Source organism: Rhododendron vialii, chromosome 2a (assembly GCF_030253575.1).
Source record: "Rhododendron vialii isolate Sample 1 chromosome 2a, ASM3025357v1".
NCBI classification, from domain to species: Eukaryota; Viridiplantae; Streptophyta; class Magnoliopsida; order Ericales; family Ericaceae; genus Rhododendron; species Rhododendron vialii.
Genome location: NC_080558.1, coordinates 12,482,874 through 12,501,730, shown reverse-complemented (window position 1 = coordinate 12,501,730; position 18,857 = coordinate 12,482,874). Strand labels below are relative to the sequence as shown.

The following is an 18,857-nucleotide window of genomic DNA, read 5'->3' as shown; positions in this document are numbered from 1 at the left end:
TTCTATTTTTCTGGGTCATTAGGGCTTAAGTATAAAATGTCTTCTTAGGTTTAAAATTGGGTCTTAAAACAGCACATATATACTAGGTCCTAAAAATAAGTGGGACTCTATTTTTTGACATTTTTGGGGGCTTAAGACCCACGCCTCTTGGGCCTTAGCCTAGAGAGTGAACAACCGTAGCCATGATGACGATCGTGACATCATCCGAATGGTTATCAAGATAACGATGGGAGCACGTGAGGATGCTAGCTCATCCTACAAACGGTTACAAAACCCTAATGTGACGTGGGAGTGATATCCCGACGCGTATTGAGCATATGTGCAATCTTGGAGGCCAACCTATGAGTTCACTATAAATACCCCTTTATACGGCTTGGAGGCGGCACATTCTCTAGCACTCTGAAAACCCTAATTCTTGGTTTTGTACCTCTCTCTGCAAGTGTACTGATTCTTGCACCGGAGGGCCATCCCAGAAAACCTCTGGTGTGGTCTTTAGCAGTGCTTTCTTTTGTAGGCTAGGTAAAGATCAAGACCTATTCTCTAACCCTCAGTCTTAAGGAGCAAACCAGCTTAATCAGAGCCCCACACAGAGGTAATTGATCATATTCCCTCTTTTTTCTTTCTGCGTGTATATATAGTAGTGTTGTATAGCTAATTGAAAAAGGTGATGATTGCTTGAGGTTAGGTTTACCTTTCTTTTCAATTTTCACCTCAAGAAATCATCGCATCTTTCTCCGGTGTGGTCTTTAGCAGTGCTTTCTTTTGTAGGCTAGGTAAAGATCAAGACCTATTCTCTAACCCTCAATCTTAAGGAGCGAACCAGCTTAATCGGTGCCCCACACAAAGGTAATTGATCATATTCCCTCTTGTTTCTTCTGCGTGTATATATAGTAGTATTGTATAGCTAACTGAAAAAGGTGATGATTGCTTGAGGCTAGGTGTACCTTTCTTTTCAATTTTCACCTCAAGAAATCATTGCATCTTTCTCCGGTGTGGTCTTTAGCAGTGCTTTCTTTTGCAGACTAGGTAAAGATCTCTAACCCTCAATCTTAAGGAGCAAACCAGCTTAATCGGAGCCCCGCACAGAGGTAATTGATCATACTCCCTCTTGTTTCTTTCTGCGTGTATGTAGTGTTGTATAGCTAACTGAAAAAGGTGATGATTGCTTGAGGCTAGGTGTACCTTTCTTTTCAATTTTCACCTCAAGAAATCATTGCATCTTTCAGTTAATTAATTTCATGTACTACTGTGACCTCTGATTTGGCTTATGGAATTCCATTGGATTGGGGGGTAAAAATCTCTGACTTCTTTTTTTATTACTGAGGGTGTCTAGGCTAATGAACATCTACCTTGACTCGACTAATCCAAGGGTTTACCAAGGGGCGATTAGATTTGGCACTTTTGTCCCGTATGGACTGACTCAAAAAAGTTAATAGCACTTAGAAGATTTCGAACTTTAGAATTGTAAGAATATTCAGTACTTAAGTCCCAACCCCGCTCAAAGTTTTGTTATTGGGATCACCTATAGGTACATCAAAACTCCCGACTACACCCTTTGCATGAACTGTAGATAATACCATCAATAGGGAAATATCCATTGCTTAGGGTTACCATATTCCTAAAAATAAGATCTTCTCTAGTCTGGAGAAAATTTATTTTTTCTTGAATAAAGCATAATGCAGGTTGCTTCTATGTTTCTAAATCCTTTCATTTTTTTGTCAAAATCAAACTGTTCAATCTAATAAGTAGGAGTTATATAGTTCATGAATTTTTTTCTTGTTTAAAAATTAATTTTTCAAATCTCACACATAAATTCATCAGCGTCTTTATTCAGTCAATAATAGAGGAATACTCGTGCTAGGGTTGTGTAACCTGATTCCACTTTAGTTTGTCACTTCTCTGACTATAAAGAGATCTGGTGTGAGTCGTGACATACCCAATTGGGAACCACATTTTTTCTGTTTCCATTCTTTGCTTGATCGATTCCTCATGCTAGTGTTCTGATGGCACTAGTTGCAGTAAGCTCCACTATCAATAGTACTTTTTTTTTTTTTTTGATCAGACAAAAAGGCCCACAGGGCTACAACTCAGAATTAAAAACATCTGAATACAACAAAGAAAACAAAGAAACAGGGGGGTTAGAAACCCAGCAAAAATGATAGAGGTACAGAAAATTGGGGACCGAATCCGGACCGACGGCCGCCGGCGAGCCATCTCCGGCCACCGGACGGCCGATCCGAGCCGTCCAAAAATTCTAAAAAAAAAAACCGAGGGGCCCCACGCGGGAATCAACGTCATCCGAGGTGTGTAGGGTGCTTGATCGGAGCACCCCTTTTCGTGTGTATATGTATATGTATTGGCCCCACGCGGGAATCAACGTCATCCGAGGTGTGTAGGGTGCTTGATCGGAGCACCCCTTTTCGTGTGTATATGTATATGTATTACATATACATATACACACGAAAAGGGGTGCTCCGATCAAGCACCCTACACACCTCGGATGACGTTGATTCCCGCGTGGGGCCCCTCGGTTTTTTTTTTTAGAATTTTTGGACGGCTCGGATCGGCCGTCCGGTGGCCGGAGATGGCTCGCCGGCGGCCGTCGGTCCGGATTCGGTCCCCAATTTTCTGTACCTGTAGCAGCACTCCAAACCCAGTCAGGTTGAAGTTGTCCTTTTGATGCCCAAGCTGCCACTTGGTGAGCAATATCTCTTCACCCATTCTACCTTCAAACAGAGGTACATATGACTTGTCTTACGTTTGATTCTAATATAGGAGACTACACACAGTACAATCCTTTTTCACTATCACTTGTGAAAAATCTACACACAGTACCCTTGCTATAGATCTCTCCCCTGCTTCATCGTCATCCATCATATGCATGCTTCTCCAATTGATCTCTGCTTCGTTTCATAATCTTTTCAGCCAAAATTTCGATGCTTGGTCTAAATACTGAGTTCTCTTGTGATGAAATTATGTTTGTGATCATTATGTTTGCCGAAATACTGAGTTCTCTTGTTAATTATGCCAATTTCGATAATTTTTCGCCGTTTTGTAAAGTTGTTTCTTGATTTTATGTGTGTTTTTGTTGCTTTTAACTTCAATTAAACTCCGAACCATTCATGTTTTAAAACTCGTTGGGATCATCAGCCACATTAAAAAAATCATATCGACTGATATATTTTTAAAAGACAAGAATGTAGCCAAATGGTTCGAAATTAAAATTTTAAAACACAGATACTATATTAGAATCCATTTATGTGGTTTTGTTGCCTTACAGAGAAATTAATTTGAGGGTCTAGCTTTGTTCATTAGTCATTTTCCCTAAATATGATCCAAATAGTAAAGTTTTACTCTACTAGAAAAGTAGTATGTTTATGGGACAATAATACCCTTGGTTCATTTTCCCCCCAAAATCACTATGAAAACAAAACAAAAAAAATGGAAAAGAGGAAAATTAAAGGAAACCAATGTCAGCTGGGGTTTCTTCTTCCCTCGACTGTTCTTTCCCTCCCCTCTCGTAATCTCTCTCTCTCTCTCTCTCTCTCTCTCTCTCTCTCTCTCTCTCCTTCCTTTGTGTATTTATACAACATATCACACACAAGCATATATTGAGCCAACGGGGAAGCTAGAACAGGCCCGGGGTCACGGTTTTATCCCCTACACCTTCTTCTTTTTCTTCTTTTTTTGAACAATTAGTCATAGGGACGGTAAAATAATTTTATTTAAGGGAAGGATGCCAGCAAAATAGTTTTCAGTGGAGGTCCTTCAATTTTTTGAGTTTTTTAGTCATAAACCCAAAACATGTTTAGGCATTTTTATAGGGTTTTAGTATGCACTTACCTAATACAGGATTTTAGTAGTTTAGGCACTTTCATAGGGTACCCTATGGTTTTAAGCACTTTCATATATATGGTACCCTAGGATTTTAGGCACTTTTATAGGCTACACTCGAATTTTAAGTATTTTCATAGGGTACCTTAAGGTTTTAGTCACTTTCATAGGCACATTGGTTCTTATATTTGATTGCAAAATATGTTTGTCCTTGAGCTCAAAAAATGTAAATATGAGGGATTTTTGACAAATCTCTCCTTTTTTTTTTGTGTACACATACTCAAAAAATGCTAGAGAAATTGAAAATTTTGGGCATAGGGTTATCATTGCGCGTTTTCCCTTAAAAAATTAAATGTTAGTTTCAAGGAGGCAAATAGCAAATTGCTACTTTGTTTGACATGTTTAATTAGTCCATCCAATTTATTTTCTAGATTTCAAAATATAAGTCGAACAATCAATTGCAAAACTACAAGAATGATCATTCGTTGATTGTAAAGAGGTGCCACTCTGAAAGAAATACCTGGCTCGACCACTGTATTGAGCATACCCATATATATCACGCACACACGCACAATTCCTCTCTTATCTTTCTATCTCGTACTGTCTATACTGAAATCTATCTCTCTCATCCCCTCTCTGCGATTGAGCCAAGGTGATAGCCGTCAGTCGGACCCCATCGCCGGTAATGACAAACCCAATTTCTGTACATTAGTGATTTTGAGTCTAATTTTTGAAAATTGTTAACCCTCTTTTTTTTCATCGGTTAAAAATGCAATTGACAGGGGATAAAGGTAAGACCCATTTGGTTAAAATTACAATTGATAGGGGAAAAGATAGACCCATTTATTTAAAATTGCCATTTATTGGAAAACAAGGTAGATCCATTTGGTTAAAATTGCCGTTTATTGGAAAACAAGGTAGACCCATTTGGTTAAAATTGCAATTGATAGGGGAAAAATGGGAGATCATTCGATTAAAATTGTGAATTTTTTTTATGGGGAAAAATATAAACCCATTTAATTTGAAATGTAATTTGCTGCAAATATTGATAGGGGAAACAAGGTAGCCATGGTTGTTGCTGTTGTTGGAATCGAGTGTGGTGGTTAATGACTTGAGGGAGTGAAGAGTGGAGGGTGTTAATGTATAGATTTTGTGATTTGAAAATGCCCAAGATATTGGTATAAAAGGCAAATGTAATTAGAGAGAAAAATATTAGTAGAGTTTTTTTGTTGTTGAGAGAGTGGGGGGGAGAAAGCACATATATGGAGTAAGCTTATCCAAAATAAAAGACGGGTACACGTTAAAAAATAAAAAGGATAGGGGTATTAGAGTCATTTAGCCTAATACCTTACCCACCTATGCAATTTCGGTTCACTTATTGACGATAAAGGTAACATTGAAAAGCATCATAAATTGTAAGGGTAAAATTGAAACAAAATTTTTTACAAAGACAAAAATGAAACTGAAGTAGATAAGCCAATTAAAATTGAGTGGAGTAGGTCGGGAATTTGTATAAAATAAAGCGAAATGCAATTATACATGAAAAAAAGATATGAAATTGCATTTAAAAGAGAATGAACGGCTCGAATTCACACTAAATTGTGAATCCGAGCCATCCATTCTCCATTGACCATTTCATATTTTCTCTGTCGTGTATGTTACGATGACCCTAAAATAAAATTTGGGTGGTGTTCGTGGGTGATATTCTAATGGAGCAGGTGGAGTTGGTGGGTATTAGGTCAGGGATTCGTATGAAATTAAATTTGGGTACAGTTGGTGGGTGATATTCTAATGAACCAGTCTACCCACACAGATAAAAGTGCACAAATTTTTTTGTAGGGTCAACCACGGGTCCTATACAAATGATCCAAATCATTCATTAAATGTAAAAAACTTTTTCAAGGATCCCTATGAAAAATATGCTCAATCCGATATCTACCAGCTCTCGACCCAATCATCTAACTTTTCATTGAGATTTTAGGAAAATGAAAAGTTAAATGATTGAATGTAGTACCGATAGGTATTGGATTAAACTGTTTTTCACAAAGACCCTTGAAAAAGTGTTTTACATTCAATGAATGGCTCGGATCATTTGTGTGGAACTCGTGATGAATCCCACAAAAAATCTATGCACAATCTGTACATGTAATTTCTGTGTGGACAGACTTTCTGTATTCTAATGGGTGGAGTTGACCCCGTTTATGCAATTATGGGTACTATTGACATAGTATCGACCAAATCGTCGTGCGGAGCCTTTTTTTGGATTTCACCCAAAGGATTGAAATCATTCATTAATTTTTTTTTTAAAATGCCTTGCTTCAGTGTCAAAAAAAAAAAAAAAGGAGCAATCATAGTATCATACTGCAACGTTCTAGTGGTATTTTGGCGGAATATGAAATTCGAATCATTAAGGCTCTGTTTGGAAAAAAAATATTTCCAATTTTTTGTTTTTATTTTTGATATTTTTTGAAATAGACACAATAAATATGTTTATGTTACTGTTTTTGTTTATAAAATGCATAATCAAATCTACTAGTTTGCGGAAATTCTAGAAACACAAAAATTGTGTTTTCATTTGTTTTGAAAATACTTTCGACAGCCCAAAAACTAAATAAACAAAAACTATTACGGTCACCAAACATGTTTTGTATTTTTATTTTTTAATATATAAATGAACAAAAACTAATTTCTTGTTTTTCATAAAAGAAAAAACAAAAAACTGACAACTTTACCAAACACAGCCTAAGTTCAAAAACTCATTATAAAAAATAAAAAACTGACAACTTTACAGAACAGATCTAAAGTTATTTCATTTTTTTAAAAGCATAGCCGAAGGAACATATCCTCCCTTCTTTCAATATGGACAATATAATAACAGAGAAATCTATATAATAAGAGTGATCTTTATTCTCTTGATCTTAGGGGTGATACCGGTCCGGTTTCGACCGGTTAACCAGACCGATTTCGACCAGTTTGGGTGTATTTTTCAGTCGACACCGGTTATCCGGTTTGAGATTTTTAGAAACCGGAACCAGTTGAGATAAACCGATCCGGTTTCAACCGGCTCAACCGGTTTCGGTCCAGTTTATCCTGTTTTCATTCATGGGCCATATTTTTGACCCAACACATCAAAAAAATTCACAATTCAACCCATAAAATATCAACCAAAAATCGATAATTCAATCTTTTTTTTGGGCCCAACAAAAAAGGATCAATATTGAGCTCAATACGTAAAAAAAAATCCCATAAAAATAGTTTTTATATAATAAATATATTTATTAGACCAATATACACCACAAAATATCAACCAAAAATCCATAATTCAACCCCTTCCCTATGTTTATATATACACACACACACAGTCCGGATCCAATGAGGGATCCCACACGGTTGTACCGTACGGGACTCTCCTTTCCCGATCGAATTGCGATGATCCGAGCCGCTCAAAGTGATCAGAATGTGATTTTAAGGGTATGCGCGAGAAATCAACAAAAAAAATGATCGGGAATGGCTTGATCCGAACAGTTTTCTATTGAACGGTTCAGTTAAAAACTGCTCAAATCAAGCCCTTTCCGATCATTTTTTTTGTTGATTTCTCGCAAGTACCCTTAAAATCACGTTCTGCACATTTTGAGTGGCTCGGATCGTCGCAATATGATCGGAAAAGGGGAGTCCCGCATGGTAAGGCCGTGCGGGATCCCTCATTGAATCCTCACTGTATATATATCAGTCCGGATCCAATGAGGGATCCCGCACGGCCTTACCTTGCGGGACTCCTCTTTCCCGATCGAATTGCGATGATCCGAGCCACTCAAAGTGATCAGAACATGATTTTAAGGGTACGTGCGAGAAATCAGCAAAAAAAATGATCGAGAATGGCTTGATCCGAACAGTTTTCTATTGAACGGTTCAGTAAAAAACTGCTCGAATCAAGTCCTTCCCGATCATTTTTTTGTTATATATATATATATATATATAACCTGTCCGGTTTCAACCGGTTTTTAAAACACATAAACGTATATATATATATATATATTATACATATATATAACCTGTCCGGTTTCAACCGGTTTTTAAAACACATAAACCGGCGGATCGAAATTATTTTTCCGGTTTATAAAATTTTATAAACCGGAACCGGATCGAAATTATTCAACCGGTTTAAAAAATTCGATCTGACCCGATTTTTCCAATTTCGATCAATTTTTCTGTTTCGAGTAACAGCCCTAATGTGCAAGCATTACTTTTCATTAACCTAAAGAGTAGAAATTGTGTGCAAAAGCTCTAATTATTTAGAATATCTTCACATTTACACATCATTTACTAACTAAAGTGGAATTGACTGTTGACTCCGAAGGAATCCACAGACCCAAATATCTAATCACATACTTCATTGCCTGTTTCAGATTTTGCATTTGGGAATTGGGTTTCTCGTTTCTCTGGAAAAGTCTCTCATAATATAGGTAATTGATCGATCATCTTCCCTTCCTCTGCTATTTCTTTCTGTCGTGTATAGTCTTGTTATAGCTTTACTTCATTACCCTGCATACACGTCTTTCTTTTCTATTTTCACCTTAAGCAATCATAGCCTCTTTCAGTTAGATTTCATGTACTGCTGTGACCCCTGATTAGGGCTTCTTTTTTTTACTGAGGGCGGAACTACACCAAGGCTGGCTTGGGCTGCAGCCAAGGTGCAGTCTCAAAAAAATTTTAATCTGTTTGAACTAGGGGTGGCAAATTGAACCCAGACCCATTAACAAACCCAGACCCATCAACTAGAAAATAGACCCAACCCAACCCATTTATTAGTTGGGTAAGAATGGGTTCAAACCCAGCTAACCCATTATTAGTTGAGTCATAATTGGGCATTAATTGGGTCAACTTAAATGACCCAATGGGCAATGAAAGTAACCCACCAAATTTCATCTCTTAATTGATCTCTTTTGCAATTGAGAAGTGGAGAAGTACGCCCCTCCCTCTCTCTCGTCCCTGCCCCTCCCTCTCTCTCGTCCCTGCCCCCTCTCTCTCTCTGTCTCTTTCCCCCCGCCCCGCTCTCTCTCTTCCCCCTGCCCCCCCCCCCCCTCTCTCTCTCTCTCTCTCTCTCTCTCTCTCTCTCTCTCTCCCAGGAGCATGGCCTTCTCCCTCTTTTATTCAATTATTTTGTGCTAAATCACACGCGTTCAAAAATATTTTAAATGGTCCGAATTAAAAATCAATTGTGACCGGTAACAATTATTTTGACCAGTCAAAATTGAAAACACATCTCATCTATTAATTGCGCGAATGGACCCGTGAAATTGTGCTCCGCCGTGAATAAATTTCTCTTATGGTAGTCCCGCAAAGGGTTTGGATTAAAAAATTGACTTATTTTTTTGTCCTTATTTAATTTTTTTTTGCATTTTTTTTGTTTTGTGTCATATTTTGGTGACTTATTAATTTGTTTTGATGAGAGGAATCAGAAAAGTAAAAAAATTTGATCGAAACTTATAATTTGTTTGAATAAAGACAAAAAAAAATCAATAAGACAAAAAAAATTACTTATTCTCGTCTTTTTGAAAAAATTTATGAGTTTCGATGATAATTTTTTTTTACTTTTCTAATTTTTCGATCATAATTTTTAGTATATATGTAATTGGGTTAATGGGCGGGTCGGGTTTGCTTTAAAATAAATGGGTCGGGTTGGGTATGGGTAATTAGACTCATAGTTAATGGGTCTAAATGGGTCAATGACCCATTAAAGACCCAACCCACTAACAACTTACCCAATTTGACCCAAACCCGCCCGTTTGCCACCCCTAGTTTGAACTAGTACAAAAATCTTATTTTTATAATCTTATTATTCTAAGAATTATAATTAATTTTTGTCACTAGAACTCTGATAATCAATTATCTGCTCTTTATTTGTCCGTGATCCTACAAAACAGATACTTGATTTTGAGAGCTCTAGGGGTGAATATTAATTATGACCCTTTGGAATAATATGATCAGAAAGCAACAAACGGATTGAAAATTGAAGTACTTAATTTTTTTTAGATTTTTTATATATTAAAAATATAATTAAAAAATTAAGTGCTATAATTTTCAATCTTTTTGAACCGATGCAAAGATCTTATTTTTTAAATCATTTTATTCTAAAGGGTTATAATTATTTTTTGTCTCTAGGGCTCTCCTAATCAATTATATGCTCTTTGGGTCCCAAATAAAGAGCACTTGATCAGAAAAATTAATTACAACCATTTGGGATAAAATGATCAGAAAAATAAGGTCTTCGCACCTGTTCAAATGGACTAAAAATTAGAGCACTTGATTTTTTTGAGACTGTTTAATAATATAAGAGAAACTTGGAGAGAGAAGTGAAAAATAATATAAAAGGAATTGCTGATGAACATCGTCCGATATATTTACCAAAGTATTGTAGCAAAATGTATTTTACCTAAAGTACTGCTGCTTATTGGTTTTCTCGGTTTTAGGTAGCTATAATAGATAATATTCCCTTTTTGTTACTCTGTTGTACGTGCTCTAACGGAACAATAAAATAAAAATCAGTACTCTAGTTGGAACAAGTGGCTCTTTTTCCAAGTTTTTTTTTTTCTGCGTTTTTGAACTTCAGAAATTAAATATGCCAAAAAGGCTACACCGACAAAAGCTACAGCTGAATCCAAAAATATATGAAACAACGGAAAAGGATAAAAAGACATTGTTTGATGGAGGTTGGAACCCAGTGAGCAGCTTCATTTCCTTGACTACCTATACACGAGAAGAGCCAGGGCAATCCCTATGCCAATATCCTGATATCGTGTAAGTTGGATCACAGCAACATCACAATTAACCATAACACACCCTACATGAGGGGGTGCCCATTTGGCCTGAGAAGAGACCGTAACCTGACCGTCAAATCCTCGCTCCTCCAGAGAAACTAGCACGCGAATAAGGACCCTCATATTCTTGACAACTATCATAGGATTAACTGGGAAACCATTAAAACAAAACTCATTGCGGCCTTTCCAAATAAAACCAACCTATGGTTGCCACTTTGCTCAACATAGATAACCTTTTGCTTGTCAGATTGCGAACAATCCACCTGGTTTTGAGAATAGAACCATCAGCCCCACGAATGGCAATATTACAAAGCAAACCCCACTGGGTAGAGCCAAAAACATGTAAATAACATATGCTCAACAGATTCAGGTTCAGAGAGACAAATAGGGAGAGCAATTGTGAATGAACACTTGCGACGATGAAGATTTTCCTTGGTTGGTAGAATGTTTCTACATGCACGCCACCGAAGTGTCTTAATCTTGGGGAGTGTTAGCAGATTCTCAAAATGTCTTCCGAAGTGTCTGATCTTGGGGATGGTTCAAAGAACTGATTGGGACCCTCCACCACCAAAGCCTTGCTGAGAGCATCCCATGCTATATGATAGCCAGACTTTACTTTGTACTCCCCCTTATAGTTGAAATGCCAAAGCATAGCATCCTCTTGAAGTTCAGAAGAGATAGGGACAGATAAAATTGCTTTGGCCTCCTCCTCTTTCACAGTTCTAGTTTAAAAATTATTTTTAAATTTCGCAAAGAGATCTTTCATCTGGCATTTTACTGAATAATGAAGAGTAGTTCCGAAGTCCAAAAACTGGTGTTGTCTGTCCCCCTATTTAATCTTCCAGCACAATCTTAAAGTTAAGTTGTCTTTTCTATCCAGTCAGTAACTACCAGAGGACCTGATTACTATTTTTGGATTTGTGAAGACCGATTTGGCTTTGGTTTTCCACTTCACTAACTACCAGAGGACCTGATTACCTAGTTGGGGAACGGCGTAAAATCTCTATGGAATCTCATGACCATTTGTTTTTCCGTTGTTCGTTTGCTCTGCTGGTATGGAAAGAGGTTAAAGCTCGATGTGGTTATACTCAAATCTTTTCTCCCTTGTCTTCTAAACTTGCCTGGGGAGGCTCACACTGTCGAGGGACCTCTCTTAAGCAGTCTATGTATAAATGGTGCTTAGCGGCAACTGTTTACCATATATGGCGAGAGCGAAATAGCCGTATCTTTCGGAATCATGGGGTGGATTCTACTAGTGTGGTAAATAGGATTGTGGGTGACGTCTCGGCCCACCTCTGTTCTTGGAGAAGGATACCTACTTTGGCGGAGAATCATGAATTGGGCCTTTCCTGGGGTATTCCCTGTAGGATGTTCTAGCAATGATAGTTTTGTATAGGTTTTGGTAGGTTGATTTTGTATAGATTTTGGAGTTTTATATCTTGTTTCCTCCTGTTTTGATAGGAAGGAGGTGGTTTTGATCCCAGGGGTCTTCCCCTTTCTTTGGCTTGTTAATAAAATATCTTGTTCCAAAAAAGAAAAACCTCCCTTTCCAGCCACTCATCTACGAGATCGCCCACTTGATGGTCCACTCATATTCCATGTCCTCAATATAGTGGATTCCTCTTTCCTCGGGAATTTGGGATATAGGTTTTGGTTCGGTTGAAGGTATGATGTATTGGATTGGGTTGAACATGGTGGGATTCAGGTCGACATTGTTAACTTGGGAATTCTGAGCATGTTTTGGGAGTGGATTGGTAACGGTGTTTGGCTTGAAAGGTGGGTTTTCAATGGTTCCGTCCTCGATGAAATCTTGGAGCTTATGCTTGAGTCTCCAACAGTCATCGGTAGCATGACCAGACATTTGGTGATAGGCACAATGGGAATTAGGGTTGTGTGAGGCTGGTAACTTTTGTGGGAGAGGGGTTAGTTGGAGTGGTTTGACGACTCCCTTCTGAATGAGCCTTTTCAGGATAATATGTATGAGAATGGGGTATTTGGCAAGGGTGCGTGGTTGTTTTGATGGTTGGGAGTTGGATTGGGTTGATATCTAGTTGACTGGCTCGGATCGATTTTGGTTAGAGGCAGAGTTGGCTCGGTCGGTGGCATAGAGATTGGAATTGTTATTGGAATACGTCTTTCGATTGCGGGTGTTCGAATCCCCGTTCTTTAGAATGCCGGTTTGCAATGCTTCCTCGATCGCAAGACCAGCCTCAAAGAAAGTCTTGAAGGCGGCTGAGGCTTGAGCGAGAACCAAGTTCTTAGCAAAGGTTGGCTGCAAATTACGAGTGATCATGCGGATTTGGTCTTTCTCAGTTGGCCTCTCCACCATCTGTGTCGCCTTGGACCTCCATCACTTGACAAAATCAACAAAGGTCTCTTTGGAGTCATTTTGGTTGATTTCCGCTATCGGGTGGTCATTTTCAGCTGTATGTTGTAACTGAATTGAGCGACAAGGCTGCGCCTATATCCTCCAAACTCTTCTTTTTGGACGGGCTTAGGGCCAAGAACCATTGGAGAGCAGGTCCAGTCAAGTTTTGATGAAACATCTGAGCCATTGCATTCTTTTCAATCTTCCACATTGACAGGGAACCTACATACCCCATTAGATGAGCCTTGGGATCAGTAGTGCCGTCAAACTTAGCAAAGTCCGGCATTTTGAATTTCTCCGGGAGTGTAGCGTTTGGGAATAAGCAGAGTTTGTCCATATCCACCCCAGTTGCAGCGATCTTATTTCACTTTTCTTTGCTAAAAAGTGGCTATTCCTCAAAATTCTTAGGTAAAAGTATTTTTTTTTACTCTTCCATTTTCTCTCGCCGAGACCAATCAATAATCCAAAAAAGTTTGGCGCAAAACTAACAAATGTGAAAAAAAAAATCAAATAAGGACAAAACCAACTTATTTTCTTAAAGTTTTTGGAGAATTATTACCAGTGACTCTCTCTCCCTTATCTGAGCAATGATACATAAACTCCTATCAACCACTCCTCTCTCACACATTAATAAAGACAAAACAAAAAGAGAAATAATTTCTACACTTCCCTTTTAGTCATCCACACTCATTTTTCTGTCTTTATCTATATGAATTTACGGTATATTATCCTTGAATGCGTGAAGAAGTATATTGAAAAAAAGGCAAAATAGTAAATTCAAGTAAATAAAGACAAAAAGAAATGTGAATGACTAAAAGAGAAGTGTAAAAATCAATTCCCAACAAAAAAAATACCCAAAAAGGTTATTTGGGAAACTAGCGCATTTGTTTTCTGTTATGTGGCATGACAAATTTGTCAGGATAGCCATTACCCGAGTCAAGAGGTAATGTAGAGGGTAAAATTATCTTCCTGAGGTAAAAGTTTGAAACGACAAAAAAGAAGCTGCAAAAGGACACTAACTACTCTAAACTATGACTGATCAGATCACTTTTTTGGTATATTTGGTCCGCTCATTGGGCTGATTATAACAAGACTTATAGTTTTTCAACTTAACAAATTCATCATTCAACTTTCAGTACTTAATTTTTCAGTTTTCAGCTTTCATTTTTCAATTTTATCAACCAACCCTTGACTTATACACAGAAAGGTATTCTCAATAATTGTTTTAGGGTTTGGTGTTCTGCATAGGATTAGAGTTCCTGGGTGGATGGTCCGGGCTCAGCCTTTTTTGGATTGGGCTGGGCTGGCCCGTTTTGATTTGAGATGTAGTTGCATATCTGGGCTGCTAGGCCTTTTTTTCTGATTGTAATGTCTAATCTAGGTATTTTAGGCCTATAGGTGTCATGGGCTCGACCCATATTTTTCGGGCTTTTCCCTACAAGTGTTTGGGCCTCGACCCATTATTGAACCTTGGTTGGATCCCTCTCCCTTTCCCCCACTTAATATAACCCTATCAAGTTTCTTAATTAAAAAAAGATTCGGTTAAAAAAAATTGTTTTACTTCCATGCAAGTTTCTTCGCTATTTGTCTCAATTTTATAACACTTACTTCATTTTCACATTTTGAATAAATTATATTGATTTTCAATTCCGAGGATTGAGTTGGAGATGCTGAAGAAGGTATATGTAGTTTGTCCATTCCAACATTACTTGGGAGCTTCTTTAGCATAATTACCCTTTGTTTGTGGCTTTACCAACAATAATTGTTGAGCCAATAATTCAACCCAATGACAAACCATGATAACAGACAAGTTTTTTACGTGGTTCAGACAAATTTGATTTTTGGCCAATACATATCTATTCCACGACAGCCTCATCCATTCTCATTAATAAATTTTAATGAATAAATGTATCCACTACATCCAGTAAATCAAAGTAGATCTTAATATATAAATTGTCCAAATAATGGATTTACACTCACTTTCTTTAAGGAGATTCAAGCTCTTTGCGGGCTTGCGGTTGGTTAAAATACTTGAACTGCCACCGATGCAGCAGAACTCTCATATGACCTATCTCCTCTAGAATACAACAGCCCGACTAATAAGTCGTGTTGATGTTAAAATACTTCAAAACACAGTAAACACCAACCCTCTTCATTTTTTCCAATTTTTTGTGCGCTTTCCTCATATATTTCAAAAGGTATATGTACGTAGCTTGTGCATTCCAACCGAACAAGGATGTCCAAGCTAGCTTACACGCGTCTCTATTAATCCCCTCGTTGGTCCATCAAAGACAAACCATCCACGTCGATACTAGAGAATTCAAAAAAAAATTAATATATTGCAGCTCGACTCCAAGAATGAATTGGACCAGTCATCAAAAATTCTAACAGTAGAGACAATTTGCAAAGAACCACGCAGAGAAAAACGCGCTTGGCCCCATTTCGGGTCCCGAAAAAATCTAGAAAAATATCCATAAATTTTTGAATATTATTTTATGGAGCCCTGTAAAAAATCAGCTCCAGCGGATATCGGGAAGTATTACTTTTGGATTCGTACTGAGCAGTTTCGCCCCTACGAATCCAAAAGTAATACTTACCGATATCCGCTGGAGCTGATTTTTTACAGGGCCCCATAAAATAATATTCAAAAATTTATGGATATTTTTCTAGATTTTTTCGGGACCCGAAATGAGGCCAAACTCATTTTTCTCTGCGTGGTTCTCTGTAAGTTGTCTCTGCGGATAGCAGGGCTCACCAGTCATTAATTGTAGCCTGGCGGGTCGTCAAGGTCATTACTTCTTCATCATTCCCTTTCTGGTCCCTCACTTGAGATTTGTTGTCCTTTTACCTTGCCAGTAATCGTTTGCTTTCAAGAAGTTAAGTAGTAATTGCCTTGGTTGAACTTTCTCTGAACATCCCCATGTGAACTCTTGACCCTTACAATGGACCACGTCCATGTGTTACACGGTTCCGAAATTGCTTCAGTACACTCCATTTTCACTATCACTTGTGAAAAATCCGTACACAGGACCCTTTCTATGTGTAGATATATAGATCTCCCCTGCCTGCTGCTTCATCGTCTTCATCCATCATGCTATTGCTTCCCTTTCATTTGGAACCATAACAAGCTTCTCTGGTATGAATCTATGGATGTCTGGTTCCTTTGATCATAATCTTTTCAGCCAAAATTTAGATGCTTGGCCAAAATACTGAGTTCGAATATCCCTTGTGATGACATTATATTTGTGATAGTTAAGTTTTCCTTAATACTGAGTTCTCTTGTTAATTATGCTGATTTCGGTAATTTTTGCCATTTTGTAAAGTTGTTCCTTGACTCCGAACCATTCATGTTTTAAACCACATCGAGACCATCAACCACATGGAAAATCTATCTTGCTCATTCTTGACTGATGTATTTTTAAAGGACAAGTATATATGTTGCCAAATAGTTTAAAATAAGAATTTAAACCATAGATATATTAAAATCCACTTTGGAAAACATAAATGTATTTTCGGAACCTATTTATGTGTTTTTGTTGCTTTATAGAAAAAAATAAATTGAGGATCTTAATTTGATTAAAAAAAAAAAGAAGAAGAAGAAGGAGGAGGACAAACCCAGTGCACGAGGCTCCCATTCTTGCGGGGCCTGGTGAAGAGTTGACATAATATGATCCGCAATTGTTGCTAGCTAGACCTGGTGTTTTTCAGGTCCGACTCTAATGCCTCATAGTGGTATTGGGGCATGAATGCCCCCAATTGTCCTGAACCATTGGATCTTCCTTATTTAATCACTATTGCTAGATTTTCATGGCCCTTCTGCTACCGGACTGACTATTCAGCCATATTTTATTATTGTGATAATATGGTCATAACATATATCATGTATAGTCATTTTTAAGGGTAAGTAAAAATACAATGTTTTGGAGGGAAAACCGTAAAACCACCTCGTCATAGCACTCTCATGTTAACAATTTTCTCAAAATTGAAATACTATTTTTCTATGAGACATTCCTACATAATAACAAAATAAGATGAGCTGCATCGAATGATTATTTTTTGTATAAGAAACTATCCGTTCACCGGTTTTATTTCACCGTTTAATTTTACCGCATACATCTCGATCAAGATATGATTTGCTCCAGCACCAAAAATCCTGACTACCTAAAAATGTGTGCAAATTAATTAGAAGGTCTCACCTTGCCATGGCATGCCTTCCAAAGTTCTATTTAATTTTCACTCTTTTGGTACTTACTGTATATTTTTATCTTGCAGATTTTGCACAGGCCAATCAATAAGATGGAAGTACTGCTCGCAATATTCGTTGTTGTTCTCGCAATTTACCTAGTAAACTTTGCCAGGATCACTCCGAGCAAAAAACACAAAAAAATTTGCCGGGTTGTCCGTATCAAAAAACTTTGCCACGCGGCTGTCCTCCACCAAGGCGGTGATCAGGACAACATCTCCTTCTCTACCAAAGATGCTACCACCAGTACATACTCTAGTTTCATAGAGGCGCTGCGAGCTCGTCTCACAAATGGAGCTCCCACGGAATGTGGTATACCGGTGCTGCCCCAGAGCTCCTCGGTGCCGGACTCGAGGCGCTTCGTTCTGGTCGATCTCTCTAACTCCGATGGGAACACCGTCACCGTGGCGATAGACGTGGAGAACGTTTACGTGAAGGCTTTTCGTGTAGGCGACCAAGTTCGCTTTTTCAATGACGCTCCAGAGGCTGCAATCAAAACTTCATTCACCAAAACCGTCAAGCCTCCCTTACCAAAAAAACCACCCGTCAATTTTCGGCCTGTCGGCTGCACCTGCAACTATCGCGACCTCGAGAACCGAAAAGATACTCAACCCAGGAAGGAAACCAATCTAGGAATCAGTGCCCTAGACAAAGCCATTAAGGAGTTGTGGGGCAATGTTGACGCTGCAGATGGATCATCGCTCCTTGTGATAATTCAGATGGTCTCCGAAGCGGTAAGGTTCAGGTATATTGAGAAACAAGTTCGAGGAAGCATAATAAGGAGAAATTCTTCGGAAGCAGACACTTTGGAAGCAGACAATTTTAAACCAGACCCTTTTATGTTGAGCCTGGAGAACAACTGGTCGAAAATCTCTAAAGCTATCCAAAGTCGCAATGGAATAGTATTCCAAGATTCAGTTATACTTGATTGTCCTAAAAACAAAGATGTCATCACAGTGGCCAACATTCAGTCTCCCGTCATTTTTGATCTTGTCTTGCTGCTCCACGCAGGCCGTCAAAGAGAGGACCGGCCCCGGGGTAAGCCCCGCAAGCCCTCGATCTTGGGCAACCCTCCGGGCCGGGGCAACCAAAAAAAAAAGTTTTCGAGTTAGATTATAAATTATAAAGAGTTTCCCATAGTAACATAACCATTTGCTTGCTGTAATGGTCGCTGCAATTGTCAAAGATACCGCTCTAGTGTTCGATTCCCAGGCCAGCCTCCTTTCTTATTTTTCGTCCATTCTTTTTCTCCCCCTTTTTGTTTTCATCCAATTCATAATTTTTGTTCTACCTCTTTTTGTTTCCCTCCCAACAATAATCTATAAAAGATATGTTTTTACATTTGATTTTAAAAAAGTCATAGCTAAATAAATAGAGCGAGTTGGCACAGTTTTTATTTTTATCTTCGAACTACCATTTCGCAATATAAGATTAAAGAGATTGGCATTAATCTCAATTGTAAATGAGGCGCAGTTCCACTAAGAATATTTTTGGACATCTTGGGCTTTTTTAACTTCTTATGCTTTTCAAGGCAGGCCATTCTCTTCACAGATCAACGATAAAATCAAAAAAACCAAAAACCAAAAGATAGCGA

General features: G+C 38.1%; 1 protein-coding gene across 1 annotated transcript; it reads left to right on the top strand.

Moving 5' to 3' along the window:
* The first annotated feature begins 380 nt into the window (after positions 1-380).
* LOC131316214 (ribosome-inactivating protein cucurmosin-like) lies at positions 381-18,398 on the top strand. Its single transcript, XM_058345525.1, has 5 exons — positions 381-592; positions 769-846; positions 1,022-1,088; positions 8,241-8,297; positions 17,293-18,398. The coding sequence occupies exon 5, from the start codon at positions 17,317-17,319 to the stop codon at positions 18,373-18,375; it is 1,059 nt and encodes a 352-aa protein (XP_058201508.1). The 5' UTR covers positions 381-592; positions 769-846; positions 1,022-1,088; positions 8,241-8,297; positions 17,293-17,316; the 3' UTR covers positions 18,376-18,398.
* The last annotated feature ends 459 nt before the right edge of the window (positions 18,399-18,857 follow it).